Source organism: Eretmochelys imbricata, chromosome 6, assembly GCF_965152235.1.
Source record: "Eretmochelys imbricata isolate rEreImb1 chromosome 6, rEreImb1.hap1, whole genome shotgun sequence".
Classification (NCBI taxonomy): Eukaryota; Metazoa; Chordata; order Testudines; family Cheloniidae; genus Eretmochelys; species Eretmochelys imbricata.
The window spans coordinates 27,131,668-27,150,683 of NC_135577.1; the positions used below are offsets into that span (position 1 = coordinate 27,131,668).

The 19,016-nt window shown below is 44.2% G+C and overlaps 1 protein-coding gene and 1 long non-coding RNA gene across 7 annotated transcripts in view; one reads left to right on the plus strand and one right to left on the minus strand.

Annotated features, from left to right (window-relative positions):
- Positions 1-632: 632 nt before the first annotated feature.
- On the minus strand, positions 633-12,965 carry LOC144266602 (uncharacterized). Of its 4 annotated transcripts, XR_013346485.1 has the most exons (4): positions 12,722-12,965; positions 12,303-12,518; positions 9,400-9,517; positions 633-1,145 (listed from the first exon to the last, which is right to left on the minus strand). It is a non-coding gene; the product is annotated as an uncharacterized LOC144266602 (long non-coding RNA). The 4 variants fall into 4 exon arrangements; XR_013346484.1 differs by lacking the exon at positions 12,722-12,965 and having other exon boundaries at positions 633-1,142; positions 12,303-12,699; XR_013346483.1 differs by lacking the exon at positions 12,722-12,965 and having other exon boundaries at positions 12,303-12,699.
- Positions 12,843-19,016, plus strand: part of KCNQ1 (potassium voltage-gated channel subfamily Q member 1) — a 534,726-nt gene continuing 528,552 nt past the window's right edge. For 2 of the 3 annotated variants that reach the window (XM_077820035.1, XM_077820036.1), the window contains exon 1: positions 13,217-13,658. In XM_077820035.1, the coding sequence (XP_077676161.1) occupies positions 13,264-13,658 (395 nt within the window). In that variant the 5' untranslated portion in view covers positions 13,217-13,263. Of the gene's footprint in view, positions 13,659-19,016 lie in introns of all 3 variants that reach the window. The other variant, XM_077820034.1, reaches the window with a different exon arrangement.

Below are 19,016 nucleotides of genomic sequence, written 5' to 3' on the forward strand. Positions count from 1 at the left end.
ACTTCTCAGACCAGAAAATAACTGTTGGGGATGTTGAAATGCCTATAGTTATCCTTGGGGACCCAGCCTACCCCTTAATGCCCTGGCTCATGAAGCTGTACACAGGCACCCTGGACAGTAGTCAGGAGCTGTTCAACTATAGGCTGAGCAAGTACAGAATGGTGGTAGCGTGCGCATTTGGACGTTTAAAGGGTCGCTGGCACAATTTACTGACTCGCTCAGACTTCAGCGAAACCAATATTCCCATTGTTATTGCTGCTTCTGTATGCTTCACAATCTCTGTGAGAGTAAGGGGGGGACGTTTATGGAGGGGTGGGAGGTTGATTCAAATAGCCTGGCCACTGAACACGTGCAGCCAGACACCAGGGCGGTTAGAAGAGCACAGCAGGAAGCGCTGCGCATCAGAGAAGCTTTGAAAACCAGTTTCATGACTGGCCAGGGTACTGTGTGACACTCCTGTTTGTTTCTCCTTGATGAAAACCCGCCCCCTTGGTTGCCTCTGAATTCCCTGTAAGCCACCCGCCCTCCCCCCTTCGATCACAGCTTGCTTGCAAAGGAAATAAAGTCACTATCGTTTAAAAAACATGTATTCTTTATTAATTTATTATAAAAATAGGGAGATAACTCACAAGATAGCCCGGGTTGGGTGTGATAGGAGGGAAGGAAAAGGCCACTTTAAAACTTCTTGAATGACAGCCTTCTGTTGCTTGGGCTGTCCACTGAGGTGGAGTGGTTGGGTGCCCGGAGCCTCCTCCCCTGCCCCCGTGTTCTTGGGCGTCTGGGTGAGGATGCTATGGAGCTTGGAGAGGAGGGAGAGCAGTTAAGCAGGGTCTGCAGCGGCAGTCTGTGATCCTGCTGCCATTCATGAACCTCCACCAGACGCTGGAGCATGTCTGTTTGATCCTGCAGTAGCCCCAGCGTTGCCTCATGCCTCCTCTGATCTTCCTGCCACCACCTCTCCTCACGTTCATCGGCCACTTTCCTGTACTCTGCTATTGTGTCCCTCCACACATTTTGCTGAGCTCTGTCAGTGCCGGACGACTGCATGAACTCAGAGAACATTTCATCGCGCGTGCCTTTTTTTCGCCGCCTTATCTGAGATGGCCTTTGGGACGGAGGAGGGAGGCTTGAAACATTTGCAGCTGCTGGAGGAAAAAAAGGGAGTATAGTATTTTAAAAGATACATTTTACAGAACAATCTTTCACGGTGAACAACACTATTCACATTATATAGCACATGTGATTTTGGTACAAGGTCGCATTTTCATCTTATATTGAGTGCCTGTGGCTTTGGGGTTCGAGATCACACACGCAGGGCTGGGCAACAGAATTTGGCTTGCAGGTGGCCATGGTAAGCCATAGTCTTTCGGCTTCTGCAACCTTCATAACAGCAGCGCCCTCCTCTCCCATACCAAGCAAAGCACGTTGAGTTGGCCATTTAGTGCTGCGGTTTTCCTGTTAACGTGCAGCAGCAGAAACCAAACTAACCCCCCGCCCCATCCAATTCTCTGGGATGATCGCTTTACCCCTCCCCACACCGCGTGGCTGGTATCAGGGAAGATCCCTGCTAGCCAAACGCGAACAGCTCAGCGCCAATGCCCCCACCACCACCGCGTGGCTAACTGCGGGGAGGATTTCTTTTCAGCCGCAGGCAAACAGCCCAGTAGGAAAGGCCACCTCTGAATGTCCCCTTAATTAAATTCCCCTATTTCAACCAGGTTACCATGAACGATATCACTCTCCTGAGGATAACACAGAGAGATAAAGAACGGCTGTTGCTTGAATGGCAGCAAACACCGGAACCATACGCTGCCAGACTTTGTCATGCAATGATACCAGATTACTTGCTACTAGCATGGCGTGGTAAAGTGTCCTTCCATGGAGGACAGAATAAGGCTGCTCTCCCCAGAAACCTTCTGCAAAGGCTTCATAGAGATGTCCCTGGCGGATTTCCACTCCATCCACAGACACGTTAACAGACTTTTCCAATAGCTGTAATGGCCACGAATGCATCCCAAGTCCTCAGGGCTACTTAATCATTAAAAACGCTTGCTTTTATAACCTGTATTATATTTTAAAAGGTACACTCACCAGAGGTCCCTTCTCTGGCTTCGTTGTGTTGGGAGGGTATTTCAGTCAGGGTGATAAAAAGATCCTGGCCGTTGGGGAGAACAGTGTGCTGTGTGCTCTCCTCAAGCTCGTCCTCCTCCTCCCCATCTTCCCTGTCTGCAAAATCCTCAGGCATAGTGGAGAGTACCCCATCATCGGAATCCACGGACAGGGGTGGGGTAGTGGTGGCAGCCCCCCCTAGAATGGCATGCAGCTCAGCGTAGAAGCAGCATGTCTGGGGCTCTGTCCCGGAGCATCCATTTGATTCTTTGCTTTTCTGGTACACTTATCTGAGCTCCTTAAGTTTCACGCGGCACTGTGTTGTGTCCCTGCTGTAGCCTCTGTCCCTCATGGCCTCGGAGATTTTTTTAAATGTTTTGGCATTTTGTCTTTTGGAACGTAGTTCTGATAGCACGGATTCCTCTCCCTGTACAGTGATCAGATCCAGTACCTCCTGTTCAGTCCATGCTGGAGCTCTTTTTTGATTCTGGGACTGCATGGTCACCTGTGCTGATGAGCTCGCCTGGCCAAACAGGAAATGAGATTCAAAAGTTCCCGGGGCTTTTCCTGTACTCCTGGCCAGTGCATCCGAGTTCAGAGTGCTGTCCAGAGCGGTCACAGTGGTGCACTGTGGGATAGCTCCCGGAGGCCAATACCTTCGAATTGCATCCACACTAACCCTAATTCGAAACGGCGATGTCGATTTCAGCGCTAATCCCCTCGTTGGGGAGGAGTACAGAAATCGGTTTTAAGAGTCCTTTATGCCAAAAAAAATGGCTTCGTTGTGTGGACGGGTGCAGGGTTAATTCGATTTAGCGCTGCTAAATCCGACATAAACTCGTAGTGTATTTGCAGAGATGTTTGCAAGGCTCACTTGATCGAAAGTTTGAACCGGAAGTGACTTGTTTGGTATATTCTCCTGTTGATAACCGTTTCAGTCATTCAGTCTGGGAACTGAAGCATTAATTCATATGTGAATGAGGGGACTAAGCAGACAGCACAAATAGCAAATATTAAAATGCTTTTCATCATAAAAATGTAGGCCCCAATCTAACAAAGCTTTTTGGCATATACTTAACTGGAAGCACATGAAGCCAGTGGGAATACTCATAAGCTTAAATGCTTTGTTTGGTCTGTGCTTTATGGCCTAAAACCTGGGCACTTTGTAAGCCCTAGAATTCCTGAAAAGAAAAAAAAAAAAAAAAAAAGAATTGCGCGCATCCCCCAATACGTGTAACCCAGTGAAGAATCATAAAGAGTAAGAGCTGGTCTCAAGGATGAAATGTGTATAAAGGTAGATGTGTACTTCATGTGTTTAGGCAGGATATGTTAGGGGGTGTGGGCATGAAGCTCTTAAAAATTGATAATCGTCGTAGGTCAATCTTCTGGTTGCTTATCCAAACAGCCTCCAGAGTCAGGTTTATCGGCTATCTCTGGTACATGCTAAATAATATGTTTCTCTTTGTTTCCTGTAACTGACCTACTTATCTCTACCAATCATAGTCCCAACCTCACCGCTATAGCTGCAGACAAATTAACTCTTAGCAAAAATGTTTGCTCAAACCAATTTCAACCCTCTAAATTGTAAGCTATTTTCTGTGTCATTTTTCTTTAAATAAATTAACAAAAGATCATACTAACAAACATTTAAAAGCTGTTCTATTCTTTTCAGACAATGTCTATTTATGAGCCTAGTGAGCAGTTGATGTGAACTTCAAGTACTGACACATGCATGTTTGGCCCGCTCACACTTTGCTCAGTCATGTCAGGAACTATTCTCTCTAATACAGTTGTTAAACCCTTAAGCAGCCACAAGAAGGTGATGTTTCAGAACAGGCAGATATATGTTGTTTGCCTATCCGCCTTCTATTGTTGTATTTCCAGGGTTGAAGGCCAGCAGTGATAATATGCTCTAGAACTGTAGTCTACACCGGCCATTTCACCCTACTATTTCCCAGTGTTGCTATCACTGATTCTACTGAGAGCTGTGCTAGATGTTGCAGTGGTTAAAATTCTGGTGACTGGTGTTGCCTTGTCTCCACTAGCACTCCTACCAGTGGAGCGGAACTGGTGGGAAGAGTTAGTAAAAGAGTAACAGTGTAGATTAGGCCTAGGAAGGCTATTAAAACGAAACTGATAGCACACTCTTGTGGTGTTATGTATTGAGTGCACATGAATGTTTCAGGTCAAGTAACTACCTTGTGTCTGTAACTGGGGTTGCTAGTCATAACATCCATGTTATAATGACTGCTGTAATGTGAGTCATTCTTTCCCTGACAATAATATGAGTAAGATACTAGTAGTGTGATGCTGCCATCACTTAGCATAGACCAGGAAAGCCTAGTTACAATAAACTGACTAAAAGGTAAAAACAGAGATTTGTCATAAGATTCCAGCCACCTGTGTAACTATGCTAAAACAAAACTTTAGTGTACATGGACAAAGCCACTATTTTGCACCAGTGGAGCCAAACACTTGATACTGGGGTAAACTACACTGATATAAATGATAGCTAATACTGGTTTCCTTGTCTAAACTTGGAGTTTGCATTGGTACAGTTACAGCAATAGCTGGCCAGCAGTGGCTGAAATCAGGGCAAATACCCAGTGGGTAGACAAGGCAGAAAGAAGCAGGAATTTCTTTAACAAGCCTTCCTTTCCTTCCTCAAGCATGTGTAACAAAATAAGGCCTAGTCCAGCAAATACTTAAAATTAAGCACACATGTACGCATGCAAGTCATTCCATTGACTTCAATGGGAAGTCAGTGGAATGACTTTCATGCTTAAAGTAAAGCATATGCATAAGTTTCTGCAGGACCATAGCCTAAAATTCTGAAACAGTAGCAGGGAGCCCAAATCCTAATATTCCAAGAACAGTAAAGTAAGTTATTGGGTTCTTGAATGGAATAGAATACATACCAATGAGGACTGTTCTTAAATTGATAGGTGCAATAACAACAATTATAGGTGCATATAAAGGGGAGAAATGTATAAGGCCTGGTCTATATTTGGGCTTAGCTCTGATTCAGCCATCAGAGGCCAGCAACAAGTGTAGCTGCACTGGTAAAAATTTCATGGCTCGACAAAGGAAGCCATAGTATGTACAGGTAGCAGTTATCCATGATTGAAACCAGAGTAAATTCAATTGGTATAAATTGAGTCTTTCTTTGTCATCTTCAGAGTAGCGATGATGCAGGCCTGCAATGTGTAGGAGGGAATCATGGTGAGTAGGAGATGATCATGGTGGTCCCTTCTGACATTAAAGTCTATGAGTCTGAGCTACACCAGCTGTTTGCTGAATACCAAGTAAAAGCAGGGCCTCTGTGCTAAACTATGACAGAAAGAAAAGAAGAAGAAAAAGAAACCTAATATCTCAACTCCTCTTCATTATCAAATTTAGGCCTTCTCTGCACTTAAAAAGTTTGCTGGAAGAGCTATACGAGCAACAGCCCCCTCCCCTTGGGAAACACAGCTTATATCAGCAAAAGCTTCTTTTTTCCTCGCTTTTTGTTTGTAGGTTAAACTAGCTCCCTGAACGGAATGATCTATGTCAGCAAAAGGGTGTTTTTTGTTTTTCTTTTTGGGGCCAGTATAATTGCGTCCACACTTGGGCTTTGCTAGCAGAGCTGTTAGTTAGGGGTGTGATTTCCACCCACCCCTCCCCCCATTCCTAACTGCCATAGCTATGCTGGTAAAACTTTCTAGGCCTTAGTTAAAATAGTTCATTCTGATACATTTTCTTTTAATTATTCAGTATTATAATAATTATATTTATGATGCACCCCACTGCTGAGATCCTCAGGTGCTGCACAGTTTAAAATACATTGAAGACTGGGACAAATTCTAAATCACCTAGAGTATCTGGACACTCAGTCCTCATTAGTTTTAATGGGATTTGGGTGACCCAATATTGTAGGTAGCTTTAAAAATCTCAGCTTTTGATTCTAGTAGTGTGGTATGAGGGCATATTGTGACTTATTAACAATTTAAAACAATGTCTAATTCATTCACATGTGCACTGAAAACTCCAAGCAGTAGCCTGTATATACTTTTGCCCACCCTAAGCATTTAAAAATAAGTCAATTCCTCAAAAATCATGATACTGACTTAAAACTAATGAGAGTTAAAAACAGTAAATAAAGAAATTTAGGATTCTTTTTATTTGCTTTCTGGTTTTTGATCCTTTAGAGTCTTGTTCTCAAGCTTTACTTTGCAACTGTGATGGCTAGAAACATTTTTTTCCCTGAAAGCTGAGATTCTCATGTAATTACTTGCCTCCAGGAGTTGGGGCATTAAGAAAAACGGTGAATATTGTGAGAGTTTGAAAAACTGTGCATATGTTAATGTATGAAAGTGTCTGAAACATTCTGTATTTCACTGAACCATAGTTCACTACGGACAATACTTCTCAGTTCCTTACTGAGTCACAGTTATCTATTTCTTTGGTTGGCTTTTTAAACAGACTTCTTACAGAATAATTAACCAAGGGACTCTACAGTGAGTGGAATTCAGGTAAGCACTATCACTGATTTTAAGCGAGGAGTTGTTGTTGTTAAAACGTATTTTGCTGTTTCTCCATGGAAAGTTTGTTTACATCAAAAACTTCTCTCCCCACCCCCATCTCCACAGCTGCAAAGAAGTTTTCATTAAACAGGAAGTAGCACCAAAAAAAAAAAAAGAGAGAGAGAGAAGAAAACGGAAAAAACCCTTAGCAGCAACAGTTAGAATGCAGATATCGAAGTCAAACTTAGTTATGTTGAAAAACTGTCTGACACGGAAGTCTGTAATTGCCAGTGTAAGTGCTTTGGTTTTCAGGACACACAGAGCACCCATATGCTTTCAAACTGCAAGACTCTTACATTAGATACAGGGAACTAATTACACAAAGAAAGCGTGTTCCTCTTCTGTAACTCACTGCACCAACTCTGCCTTATAAATGTTCAGTAATGATGAAAGATGTGACTCTGCATTTTTATGCTATATAATATATAAAACTCAAAAGATCAGAAAGATCTTAAAAATACATCTCACATTCAACTATATACATGGGTGATGAATATAAAAGCAGCCCCAAGGCGGGACAAAAATTCACGATCTACCATAGACTCAGGGTGTGATTTTTAAGAGTGCTGAATGATGGACTCGCTCTGCTCCTATCAACGTCAATGGAGCTGGGAATTTTGCCATAGACTTTAATGGGAGCAGAATTAGGCCAATGCTGCTCACCTTTTAAAATCCAATTCCAAATGTACCATCTTCCTCCAGATGCAAATGTATAACATGGTACCTTGTTATAATAAGTTAACAATATCATATCTTATTAACCTTTCCTTTCTGATTATTAAATATTTACTGTGTCCTTCATAGATTGTAAATTGTAATTACTACTGAGCAGCAGTGACCATGTTGACTGTATTACAGTTCCTCCTTAATTTTTAATTCCCTGTATCCTCCTTATCCAAAGCATTTCACTACTGTCTTCGGTATCAAAGCATTGCTGCCTGACTTGGTATGCATTTTTGACACTCTTCCCCCTCTTCTTTCTATTCCTAGTTCTTTTATCTATACAGTGCTCCTCAGAGTTTTTATTTTCTTCTGTTTTAAATTATTTTTTTCTTTTGTAAAATAGAAACAAAATACAAAAGGTTTATATATAAATGAATAGAGAGACAAGAATAACTTGTATGATGAGAAACTGGAATTGGTGCATACATATTATATAATTGTTTATATTTGAAAATGTTGCATGCTGTACATAAAATACCAGGTACTTAATGACTCTTCTGCATTATAATTAAAGTAATTATTCTCTGGATTCACAAAAAGAAAAGGAGGACTTGTGGCACCTTAGAGACTAACCAATTTATTTGAGCATAAGCTTTCGTGAGCTACAGCTCACTTCATCGGATGCATAAAGTGGAAAGTACAGTGAGGAGATTTAAATACACACAGACCATGAAAAAACGGGTGTTTATCATACACATTATAAGGAGAGTGATCACTTAAGATGAGCTATTACCAGCAGGAGATTAGGGTGGGGGGAGAGAAAACCTTTTGAAGTGATAATCAAGGTGGGCCATTTCCAGCACATTTCCAGGAGTTAACAAGAACGTCTGAGGAACAGTGGGCGGGGGGGAGGGGGAATAAACAAGGGGAAATAGTTTTACTTTGTATAATGACTCAACCACTCCCAGTCTCTGTTCAAGCCTAAGTTAATTGTATCCAATTTGTAAATTAATTCCAATTCAGCAGTCTCTCGTTGGAGTCTGTTTTTTAAGTTTTTTTGTTGAAGAATAGTCACTTTTAGATAAGAAATCGAGTGACCAGAGAGATTGAAGTGTTCTCCGACTGGTTTATGAATGTTATAATTCTTGACATCTGATTTGTGTCCATTTATTCTTTTACGTAGAGACTGTCCAGTTTGACCAATGTACATGGCAGGGGAGCATTGCTGGCACATGATGGCATATATCACATTGGTAGATGTGCAGGTGAACGAGCCTCTGATAGCATGGCTGATGTGATTAGGCTCTATGATGGTGTCCCCTGAATAGAAATGTGGACACAGTTGGCAACGGGCTTTGATGCAAGGATAGGTTCCTGGGTTAGTGGTTCTGTTGTATGGTGTGTGGTTGCTGGTGAGTATTTGCTTCAGGTTGGGGGGCTGTCTGTAGGCAAGGACTGGCCTGTCTCCCAAGATTTGTGAGAGTGATGGGTCGTCCTTCAGGATAGGTTGTAGATCCTTGATAATGCGTTGGAGAGGTTTTAGTTGGGGGCTGAAGGTGACAGCTAGTGGCGTTCTGTTATTTTCTTTGTTGGGCCTGTCCTGTAGTAGGTGACTTCTGTGTACTCTTCTAGCTCTGTCAATCTGTGGATTCAGGTGCTAAGAACTCAATTTTGACATTTCATTTGAGAGAATCATCCCACTAGCTTTCAGTTATGTCATACTCTCCATCATTTAGATCACTTTTAATTCTTCTTATTTGTTCACCTTGCTGTATTTGTTTACTTAGGTACAAATATATTCCTCAATTTTTTTAACCTTTAATTTTCTTCTTTTACTTCTTTAACTGGATGAGTCCATCTTCTGTCTTGTTTTGTATGCTGAAAATAATGTATTTGAGTTATGTAAAAGTTTCCTCTCTTCAAGTCTAAAACCTGTCTCAGAATTCCGACCATCTCTTTTGTCATCATCTCATGTTTTAATTAAGAAAATATAAAACCATGTCACAGTATCCGTAAAACAATTACTCAGGTTTCCAAGAGCATCCTACTCAAATTTAAAGTTTACCTTTCAGGCATCTTTGTTGTCCCTTATTTTTCTTGATTCTTCAATCTTCTTCTCTGTATCTCCGGGGATCGGTTACTGTCTTGTCCAAAAAAATATGCCTTGCTTTTATAGAAATGTCCTATTTTATTTAAAAAACAAATAGATTAGCTTTTCCATATCAAAACATTATTAATATTATCATCATAGGGCCCAGGAGTCCTGGTCAAGGACCAGAACCCCAGTGTGGTAGGCCTCAACCAATGGAGGATAATAATTGAATTTGTTCATTTTTCACACTGGGCTTACGTGTGAAACCCCATAACAAAAGAGATTGGCAATATACAAAAAGTTAGTTTGTGAGTACACTTCTCATATGGGTAACTGCTCATCTCATATAAATAAAGGTGAGGGACCCTTGCAATCTGCCCCAAAGAGTCACACGGATGGTCTTGCTGGCTGCCAAGCACACCACAATCAGACATTACTAAAATCCCTGCTAATTCAGAGCCCAGGAAGTTGGTACTGGTGGCCAGAGAGAAGGCATCATTTTATTTCTACTGAAATCCAAAACTTTCCTCTTTGCGTTATCAGCAATTCCATTGGCTAATCCAAAAACCAAATTATCATTTTGACTAGATTAGAAACAAAAACCTTGTTATTAAATCATACAATTGGTTATAATAAGGGGCAGATTTTTCATGGCCTTTGTACAGGTGCACAGGGTCTGGAGAGGTACTCTCTTTCCCCTTACATCCTATGCACAAGGACCGAGCACAATTACAGTCTGTGCACTTGAGAGAGCACAAGGTCTATTCTCTTCTAGCAAACCCAGAGGCACAAGGTACCCAGACATGCCAAACCCACCAAAAAAGGGGGGGGGCAGAAATTGGGCTTGTTTTTGGCTTAACTGGCTTGTGAGTTGTTTGTTGGCTAGTTTTTGGCTTGTTGCTTGTTTGGCTTGTAGCTTGTTGCTTTTTTTTTTTTTTTTTTGTAATTGGCTCCTGGCAAGCAGGGGCAAGGGGGAGATAGCAGGGGTAAGGGACAAGCAGGGGCAAGGGGGGGAGAGTCAGGGGTGCACAGCAGGCCCACTGCAGGCCCAGACTGCACGCCGGAGGGATCTAGTCACACAGAGTGTTGGGGTTCTTAGGGATTGGCTTGTTTTGGCCTTGTTTTGAAATGGGATTAGCTTGATTTTTGGCTTATTGTGAAAGTCGGGGTGCTTATTTACCACGTTAAAGTTGGCAGCTGTGAAGGTATCACAAAGGAGACAGTAAGGAGGCATGGCCATGATCTCCAACACCCATGTACTGGTCAGCGGAGCTGGCTGGGTACAGAAAGGGTGGTATGCTACACCACAGTGCAGCATGTGAATTCTCCCTATCTGGCACAGAAAGCTCTTGACAGATAGTGATTTCATACCACACCCAACATGGGTCAGTGCCAATTAGGCACAATCTGGCTGGCTGTAGATTAGATGAAAGGCAGACCTTACCTCTTCTGGCATGCTGTTTTGCTAACGTGACTTGCTAATTATATTTGTTTTTTCTCATGAAAAACAATCACTGCCAGCTTATTTTTCAAACAGATGTATTTAGTCTTTATTGTTTGAAAGACCAATGTTTTACTTTTCTTCATTTAAAAGACAAGGGGCCAGATCATAAAATCATGCTCATTTACACCACCTGTGGATCTGGCCCAATCCCGCTCTATAGCTCTCTCTGGTTTGAATGGAGCTGCAATTAGTAAGGCTGTTTTTGTTTAACTTTATATAGCCCCTTATCTTACCACAACATTTTTGTTTAAGCACAAGTATCGCCCATGAACTCAGCATAGCTATGCTTGTTAACTAGTTCTATTCTATTCTGGGCTAGAAGAAAAAAAACAGCTCTCCAGACCAAAGATAATCTCCCTTTTAGGTCTGGGAATAGAAATGGTTAGCTAATTGCTGCAGCATAGGCTCTTGTGACTGTGGCGTGAAACAATTTGTCATAGTAAAGTAAGTCATTGCTTAAAACAGTAGACAAAAAAACTAGGCCAAGCCCTCATATAACCTAACAGTACTGGCCAAACACATACAGCAGCAGCCTCCACAAAAGCAAACATATTTTAAAGGTAGTCAACTATAGTCTGAGAGCTGAGGGGCAAAACTTATTACTCTCTAGTTCAATCACCGATTCATCGTTTATTTATATCATGGTAGCACCTAGAACCCACAATGAAAAACTAGGGCCCCATTGTGAAAGGCACTGTTACAGAGAAATAACAAGGAAGACAGTCCCTGCACCAGTAACCTCACAATTAGAGTTGTGGGGAGAAAGGTAATTCCATTTCACAGAGGATTTCAATATTTCAAAATATGGTTTGATTCTACTTTGGAATGAAAATCAAACTTTTTTAATTACTGTGGGAAAGCGAATGGCCCTGTCTCTGACCTTGTACCCCCTGGGATCTCTGGCTTATGGGCAGTCTGCCTAGTGGGCTGCCCTGGAGCTGTGGACCTTGGGAGCCTGGCGTGCTGAAGAGCTGACAGCCTGGGAACTTGGGGGCTGGCTTTCCCAGAGCTTCCACACTCTCAGCTCTCCATCAGCCTGCCAGGTTAGGCTGCCAAAGAGTTGGGGGAGAATTTCTGCCCCCAAACCTTCTGGGGGAGAATTTCTGACAAGTCCTACTCAGAGTCTGCATGTCAGATAGGATGCAACCAGTGGAGGAAATGGACAGATGCAGTGTGCGTGGGAGGCGGTGAGATAATAAAAAGAACAGTTTAACACCAAAGTCTAAGACACAAATTATTATTTACACCTAGAGATCTAGTTGAGGACATTGTGTCTGTAGACACAGCCCTGCACCAGCATCAACAACATATGAATAAGGCCCTGCAAAGGGCTTGTTCCTTAGAAAGACCCTTCTGAGGTAAAGCCCCTCACCTGCTCTTACATGCACCTTGGAAAAAGTTACTGCAGGCTTGAAAGGATGCAGCTGCTTTCTCCCCTGGAGGCTGGCCAGTGAGCCACGGTGCTGTCCTCTCTTCCCAATCCTCCTTTACTCCAGAAAGAAGAGGCTGCTCTCTGCACTAGCGTTGGACCCAATCTCCACAGAAGGGATAGTCACCTGAACAGAGGTTGGCTAGGGCCTTTTCTCCCCTGCTTGGTTGAAACAAGGACACAAGCGAAACCCCTCTGGAAATTGCCCCTTAATGTAAGCCCCACCAATCATCCATTACAAAAAACAAACAAAAAACAAACAAACAAAAAACAATCCAACCCAAAGAGTGGCTTTTTCCTTTCCCTTCCCAGGGCTGGCGTCTGGCTCATCCGTCCCACAGAGACAATCCGGTCCCCATTACCTGCTCCAACCCCAAGGCAGCACCCGAGCCCCATCTCCGCTGCCACCGACCGGCAGGCAGGCGGGCGAGGCTGCGCGCGGCGGGGCAGTGTCTGACCTGCCCCGGCCCCGTGGAGCGGGCAGTGCCCAGGGCGGGCTTTCTGCTTTACACCCTCCTCCAACCGAGCGAGCCTGGCGCGAGCTTGGACGCGCGCCAAGAGGAACGAGCCGTCCGTGCCAACTGTCCGGGGAATGCCCCGGGCGGGGACCAGGCAGCTCCCGCTGTCCCCGGGGCTCGGGTGGCAGCCGGGCAGGGAGGCGGAGACCTCGTACCTTTCCCGGCGGGGGCCGTCCCCCGGGGTGGGCCGGGCTAGGAGCGCTGCGGGAGCGGCGGAGGGAGTGTGTGAGAGACGCCCCGGCGGTGGCTGGCTGTCCCTCTCCCGCCTTCCTTCCCCGGGGCAGCGCCGGGGTTGCATCCCTGCCTCCCGTCCCTGCAGCGGCTGCCCCTTTCCCTCCTTCGTCGCGCACACTCCTCCTCCGCCTTCCCCTTACGCCCCTCCGGCCATGACCTCCTCCCCCAAGCCTGAGAAGAGACGCTGGAGCTTGGGACGGCTGCCTGGGTCCCGGAAAGGGAGCATGACTCCCAGCAAGAAGCCCTCCGCCCTGGAGCTGGCCGAAAGCACCCCCAATGCCCACTACGCCCCTATGGCCCCCGACCAGGAGCAGATGCAGCAGGGCTCCAGCCAGCCGGCGGATCCGGATCGGGGCGAGCCGCCCTACAAGAGAGAGATGGTGGTGGTGAACACGGACTGCCCCCGGCCACACATCAACTTGGACCCTCGGGTCTCCATCTACAGCATCCGCAGACCGCTGCTGAGCAGGACCAACATCCAAGGCAGGGTCTATAACTTCCTAGAGAGACCCACCGGCTGGAAGTGCTTCGTGTATCACTTCACTGTGTGAGTAGTAAACTTCGCTTCCCCCTGGGGTCTCCGCTGCTGGCAGTGCCCTTGTGGGGCTATGAGCCACCACTTCGTGCAGCCCGCCCTCTGCCCTCCAATGTCCTTCTTCCCTGATGTCCTGACAGCTGCTTGGGGTCAAATGCTGCTGCCATAAGGCACCACTCTGGAGGGAGGGGGAGCAGGGGGTTGCCTGCGTCCTAGGCTTTGACACTGTGATTACAGCCAGTTGTTGAAGGATCTGACTTATTCTTGGAAAGGACAAACTGCACTGAGCTGAGGTGCCTTCCAGACTCCAGGCAGACTGATTTACAGAGCAATCTGTGGTAAATTTCACATCCCTGGTTGTGGTGTTGGTTAATAGTTTGTTGTTGCTCTCCCTCTGTCAGAGCAAACATTTACTTTGCTGGGTCAGGTGTATATGCGCCCATGTAGGTCTTATGCAGATTCAAAACTGCTCTTATTTAAGGTTTTACAAACAAAATCTACCTAGCCAAGTAAATGTAAATCTTCTTATCTAGTCTGGCCTGTATCTATTTTTAATGAATGTGTTTGACCTATGTGTGTTCCATTCATTCATTCCTGTTCTTGGTGACCAAGGCATGAAGTGTTGAGAACTCCTCATTCCAGCCATATTACCAGAGCAAATAAATTTTGTTTTTCAGAGGGCAGTTTAATCTATCTGTTAATGTTTGTTTGAAAAATTATTCTGGGCCTGATTCTGTTATCCTTTCTCACATTGCATAGTGCCTCACTCTGCAAGTAGTCCCACTGAAATCAGTGGGACTGTTAATTAACTAATTAACTCATGGCCTGCAGGGGGAGGAGGAGGAAAATGTTAGTGTAGGTAAGGGCATCAGAATCTGGTTCAAAGTGAGTAAGGGTGGTAGAATTAGGCCCTCAGTACCTTTAAATAGTGCATCAAACATCTTACTAATGACTGAAATGAGCACTAACAACGCCTGTATTGAAAGTCTAGCTTGTTAGCCCACCTCCTCACTTTACATGGTGTCTACCTCTTTCCCCAGAACCTACATATTGGCAGGAGGTTTCCTGAATTTCTTTAATTATGAAGTATTGCAACAGTTAACTTATGGTTTTCTGGTTGGCATAATAAGCATTGAACATCAAACTTTTGCCCATGTGTATCTTATTCCAGATTATGTATAAGGAAACCAAAGCAGCCCTATAGATGTGTCAGAGTGGGCTTTTATTAAAAAAAGAAAAAAATCCAAGAACCTGAAGACATCTTACATATTTACTAGAATAAGAACATAGAATCAGGTGCCTTTCATAACAGGGCATTCTCTTATGGTTGACACAAATTATTTGTTTCCTCTTGTTGGTATAGAAAGAGATAAAGTAGGTTACATCTTAAATGGTTCATTCTTTGATGCAAATAAGGATTTTAAATAATTAATTCTTAATTATTCAGTTACAGTATATTATTTATTTCACCATCCCCTTCACATTAGGCAACTCCATTATTCTGCTGCTGTAGCTCCATTGGAGGAAGATAGATGATGGTTATGTTGTAGTGGCAACTATAGCTTTACCAGGCCTGATTCTATTGTAGAGACAGTGCTTCACTACATTCCTTCAAGCTGATAATACTTCTGGTGATTGTAGGCAAGAGAGAAGATGAGTTCTGGAGTATGCTAGAGCTTCTGTGCTGTAACTGTGTTCAGGTGCTGAATTATGTACAATGTCTATAGTGTCCTTTCACATGGAGCAATGTGCCAGTCCTGAACGAGCACAGTGGCAGATCAGTGCTGTTGTTCATCAGCAGCTTACAAATGTATGCATGAAAAATTAATGCTTTTTAATCTCTATGTTATAAAGGGTTTACATCGCCTTTGAGCAATTTGCAATATTACTTCCAGGTAATAAGATCCAGAAGAAATGTTATGGATTGATGTTAGCATGTCATAAAATCACTTTTGAAAGCTGAATAATACAGAAGTTTCTCTGTCTGATCAGGCCGGTTCTATCTGACCTAGCATCTTTGGCATTTTAAGGGCCCAGTCCTAGGAACAGGACCCAAGTCAGTTCTGGTGACTTTTTTTTTTTAATTCTGATGATCAAAGCAATTATTTGAAATAAAGAATAAGGTTATAAATAGTATTATACAGTAAATACAGAATCTTTCATCTGTAGAAATAAGTGCTGTTTGTGCCCAAAATTGAGGCGCCCAAAATAACTTTTGAAAATCTTTGCTAATATCTTCTAAAATTATTAGGAGTTTTACCTTAATGCTGAGTGTATGAAAGATACACATGAAGAATAGAAGTCATGGCCAAGTGTGTCCTCAATAGACAACACGCCAGTAACATTCATGCTACTGTTTTATGGGCATGTCCATTTTCAGATTGTAAACCTACATCCAGGGGTTTAAATAGTAGTTGTGCCACATCAGTTCTCTCCTCAGTGAAAAATAGAACAATTCTGTTCTAGGGGGAGAACAATTTGGCCCTAATTTTTCAAATAGAATTTTGCAGGTATGCTAGTAGGTAGTATGGACTGGTCTTGTTTGCTTGGTTACTTTTTGAGGGGTGGGACAGATAAATTAAGATCCTGTAATTCTGTTTTAGGAATGGAATTATAGGGTGCACAGAAAACTTTTTATTTTTTTTCAAAGGACCGTGAGCGCACAAATGCATGGTATTAGCATTGACCCCAGTGAGCATCCACTGCTCCAAAAGAACTGTTCAGGTGAATTGATGAGTGACAGTGATACTAAATATTCTCAAACACTTCAATGTGCATGGCTAAATGTCTGGTGTGTGGCTGTGAGGAGACAAGAGCAGAGTGCTATCTCCCCAGTGCACTTCCATTGCCTCCCCAGACTGACATTCAGAAGTAAAGGTTTTTTGGTTTTGTTTTTTTTAGAAACCTGCCACTTGCTGCCTTCTACCAGCAGGGGGAGCTGAACTTATCTTTTCTTCTGTATGCTGTGGCCAGCAGACTCTACTCTCTTTGCACCATCTCCAGCATTCTTGCCCCCATCCTGGGGTTCCTACAGGATTTTTGGTCTGCAGTGTGTGCCCCTCCAGCTCTCTTGCCTCTCTCCCTGTGATTCCTTGGAGTCCTTGAGGCTCTCATCCTTCCCAAACCAAACCCCTAGTGTGCTAGTTCTCTACTGAGCGGCTTGGCCAAGGATAGGGTTTTTTTAGATGACTACCTCCAGCAACCGGAGGAGACCGCACCTCTTATCAGTGGCTGAGAGGAAAAAGTCTCCCATGACTCCACAGAGCAAAAAACCTGGCTAGGAGCTAGAATAGCTGGAAGCAGCAGTGAGTTGTCATTGAGCTGCAGAAAAGAGCAGAAGGCCAGTATCTCTGACCGAAAGCCGGAGGTTTTTAGGCAGTTCTGTTAGGGGTGTTGGATAATGGACTAGGTGGACTTTTGGCTTGATCGAGTATGGCCATTGGTCTGTTCCAGTTTCTAGCAACTAAGGTTGCCACCTTTCTAATTACTGGTAACCAGACCCCTGAGGCTCCACCCCTGCCCCGCCTCTCCTCAAAGTCCCGCCCCAGCTCCACTTCTTCCCTTGAGGCCCTGCCCCTGTTCCATCTCTTCCCCCCTAGGCCCAGCTCCCTTTGTTTGCTCCTCTCCCCTGTTACCCCTGTTGCTCACTTGATCATCTGAAGGAGCCTGCCTGCAGGTAGGAGATGGTCCTGGCTGAGCAGGAGCTGGAGCAAGTTAATGACCTAGAATCATAGAATCATAGAATATCAGGGTTGGAAGGGACCTCAGGAGGTCATCTAGTCCAACCCCCCTGCTCAAAGCAGGACCAATCCCCAACTAAATCATCCCAGCCAGGGCTTTGTCAAGCCTGACCTTAAAAACTTCTAAGGAAGGAGATTCCACCACCTCCCTAGGTAACGCATTCCAGTGTTTCACCACCCTCCTAGTGAAAAAGTTTTTCCTAATATCCAACCTAAATCTCCCCCCACTGTGACTTGAGACCATTACTCCTTGTTCTGTCATCTGCTACCACTGAGAACAGTCTAGAGCCATCCTTTTTGGAACCCCCTTTCAGGTAGTTGAAAGCAGCTATCAAATCCTCCCTCATTCTTCTCTTCCGTAGACAAAACATCCCCAGTTCCCTCAGCCTCTTCTCATAAGTCATGTGTTCCAGTCCCCTAATCATTTTTGTTGCCCTCCGCTGGACGTTTTCCAATTTTTCCACAACTTCTTGTAGTGTGGGGCCCAAAACTGGACTCAGTACTCCAGATGAGGCCTCACCAATGTCGAATAGAGGGGAACGAGCACGTCCCTTGATCTGCTGGCAATTCCCCTACTTATACATCCCAAAATGCTATTGGCTTTCTTGGCAACAAGGGCACACTGTTGACTCATATCCAGCTTCTCGTCCACTGTAACCCCTAGGTCCTTTTCTGCAGAACTGCTACCTAGCCATTTGGTCTCTAGTCTGTAGCGGTGCATGGGATTCTTCCGTCCTAAGTGCAGGACTCTGCACTTGGCCTTCTTGAGCTTCATCAGATTTCTTTTGGCCCAATCCTCTAATTTGTCTAGGTCCCTCTGTATCCTATCCCTACCCTCCAGCGTATCTACCTCTCCTCCCAGTTTAATGTCATCTGCAAACTTGCTGAAGGTACAATCAACACCATCCTCCAGATCATTTACTTTGTGCCTCTTCCCACCCCATGGTAACTGGACTTTTGGTTCGGGTGCCATTTAGGGTTCCCCTGTCCCCAAAAACTGGGCACCTGGCAACCTAAGTCACCCGGACACAGAAGCCAAAAACTGGACTCTCCGGGTAAAAACTGGATGGGTGGCAACCCTAGTTTCTACACTGGAGGAAGTGGGACACTGAATAGACAAGCTGAGGTTCTTTGATAGAATTGGATGTACTGTGGGTGAGCTGCAGAGCTATTGTTAGTCAGGGACTTTAGTAGACTTAGATGTGAGGTGTGCTGTGTCTTTTTATATGGCCCCCATCATCATCTGCATGTCCTTCAAATATTTAAAAATAGAAATATCAATCTCTCTCTCTGCCTTTCCAGCTTGTAGGAGAAATAGCTTCATTAGTTTATTGTTTTGGGGTGTTTTGTGCACAAAGAACTGACTGAGAGAAAGCAAAGTTGAAAGAAAGAGTTCTGCATTTAGCTGTGCATGTGCTGAGTGCCTTGGTTATGGTTTGTCTTGTGGGAGTGAGTTCCGCAGCCTCAGTTTCTGTTGAAGTTCTGTCTCCTCCACTTTTGAGCCTCCCTCTACTACTGAACAACAATTTCATTGTTGTGTTGGACTGTAGCTATCTGGGACATTGGGAGGTCACTGTCATGGAGGGAGAGATGCCCTCTCAGAGATCTAGGGCCAATCCCATGGAGAGCT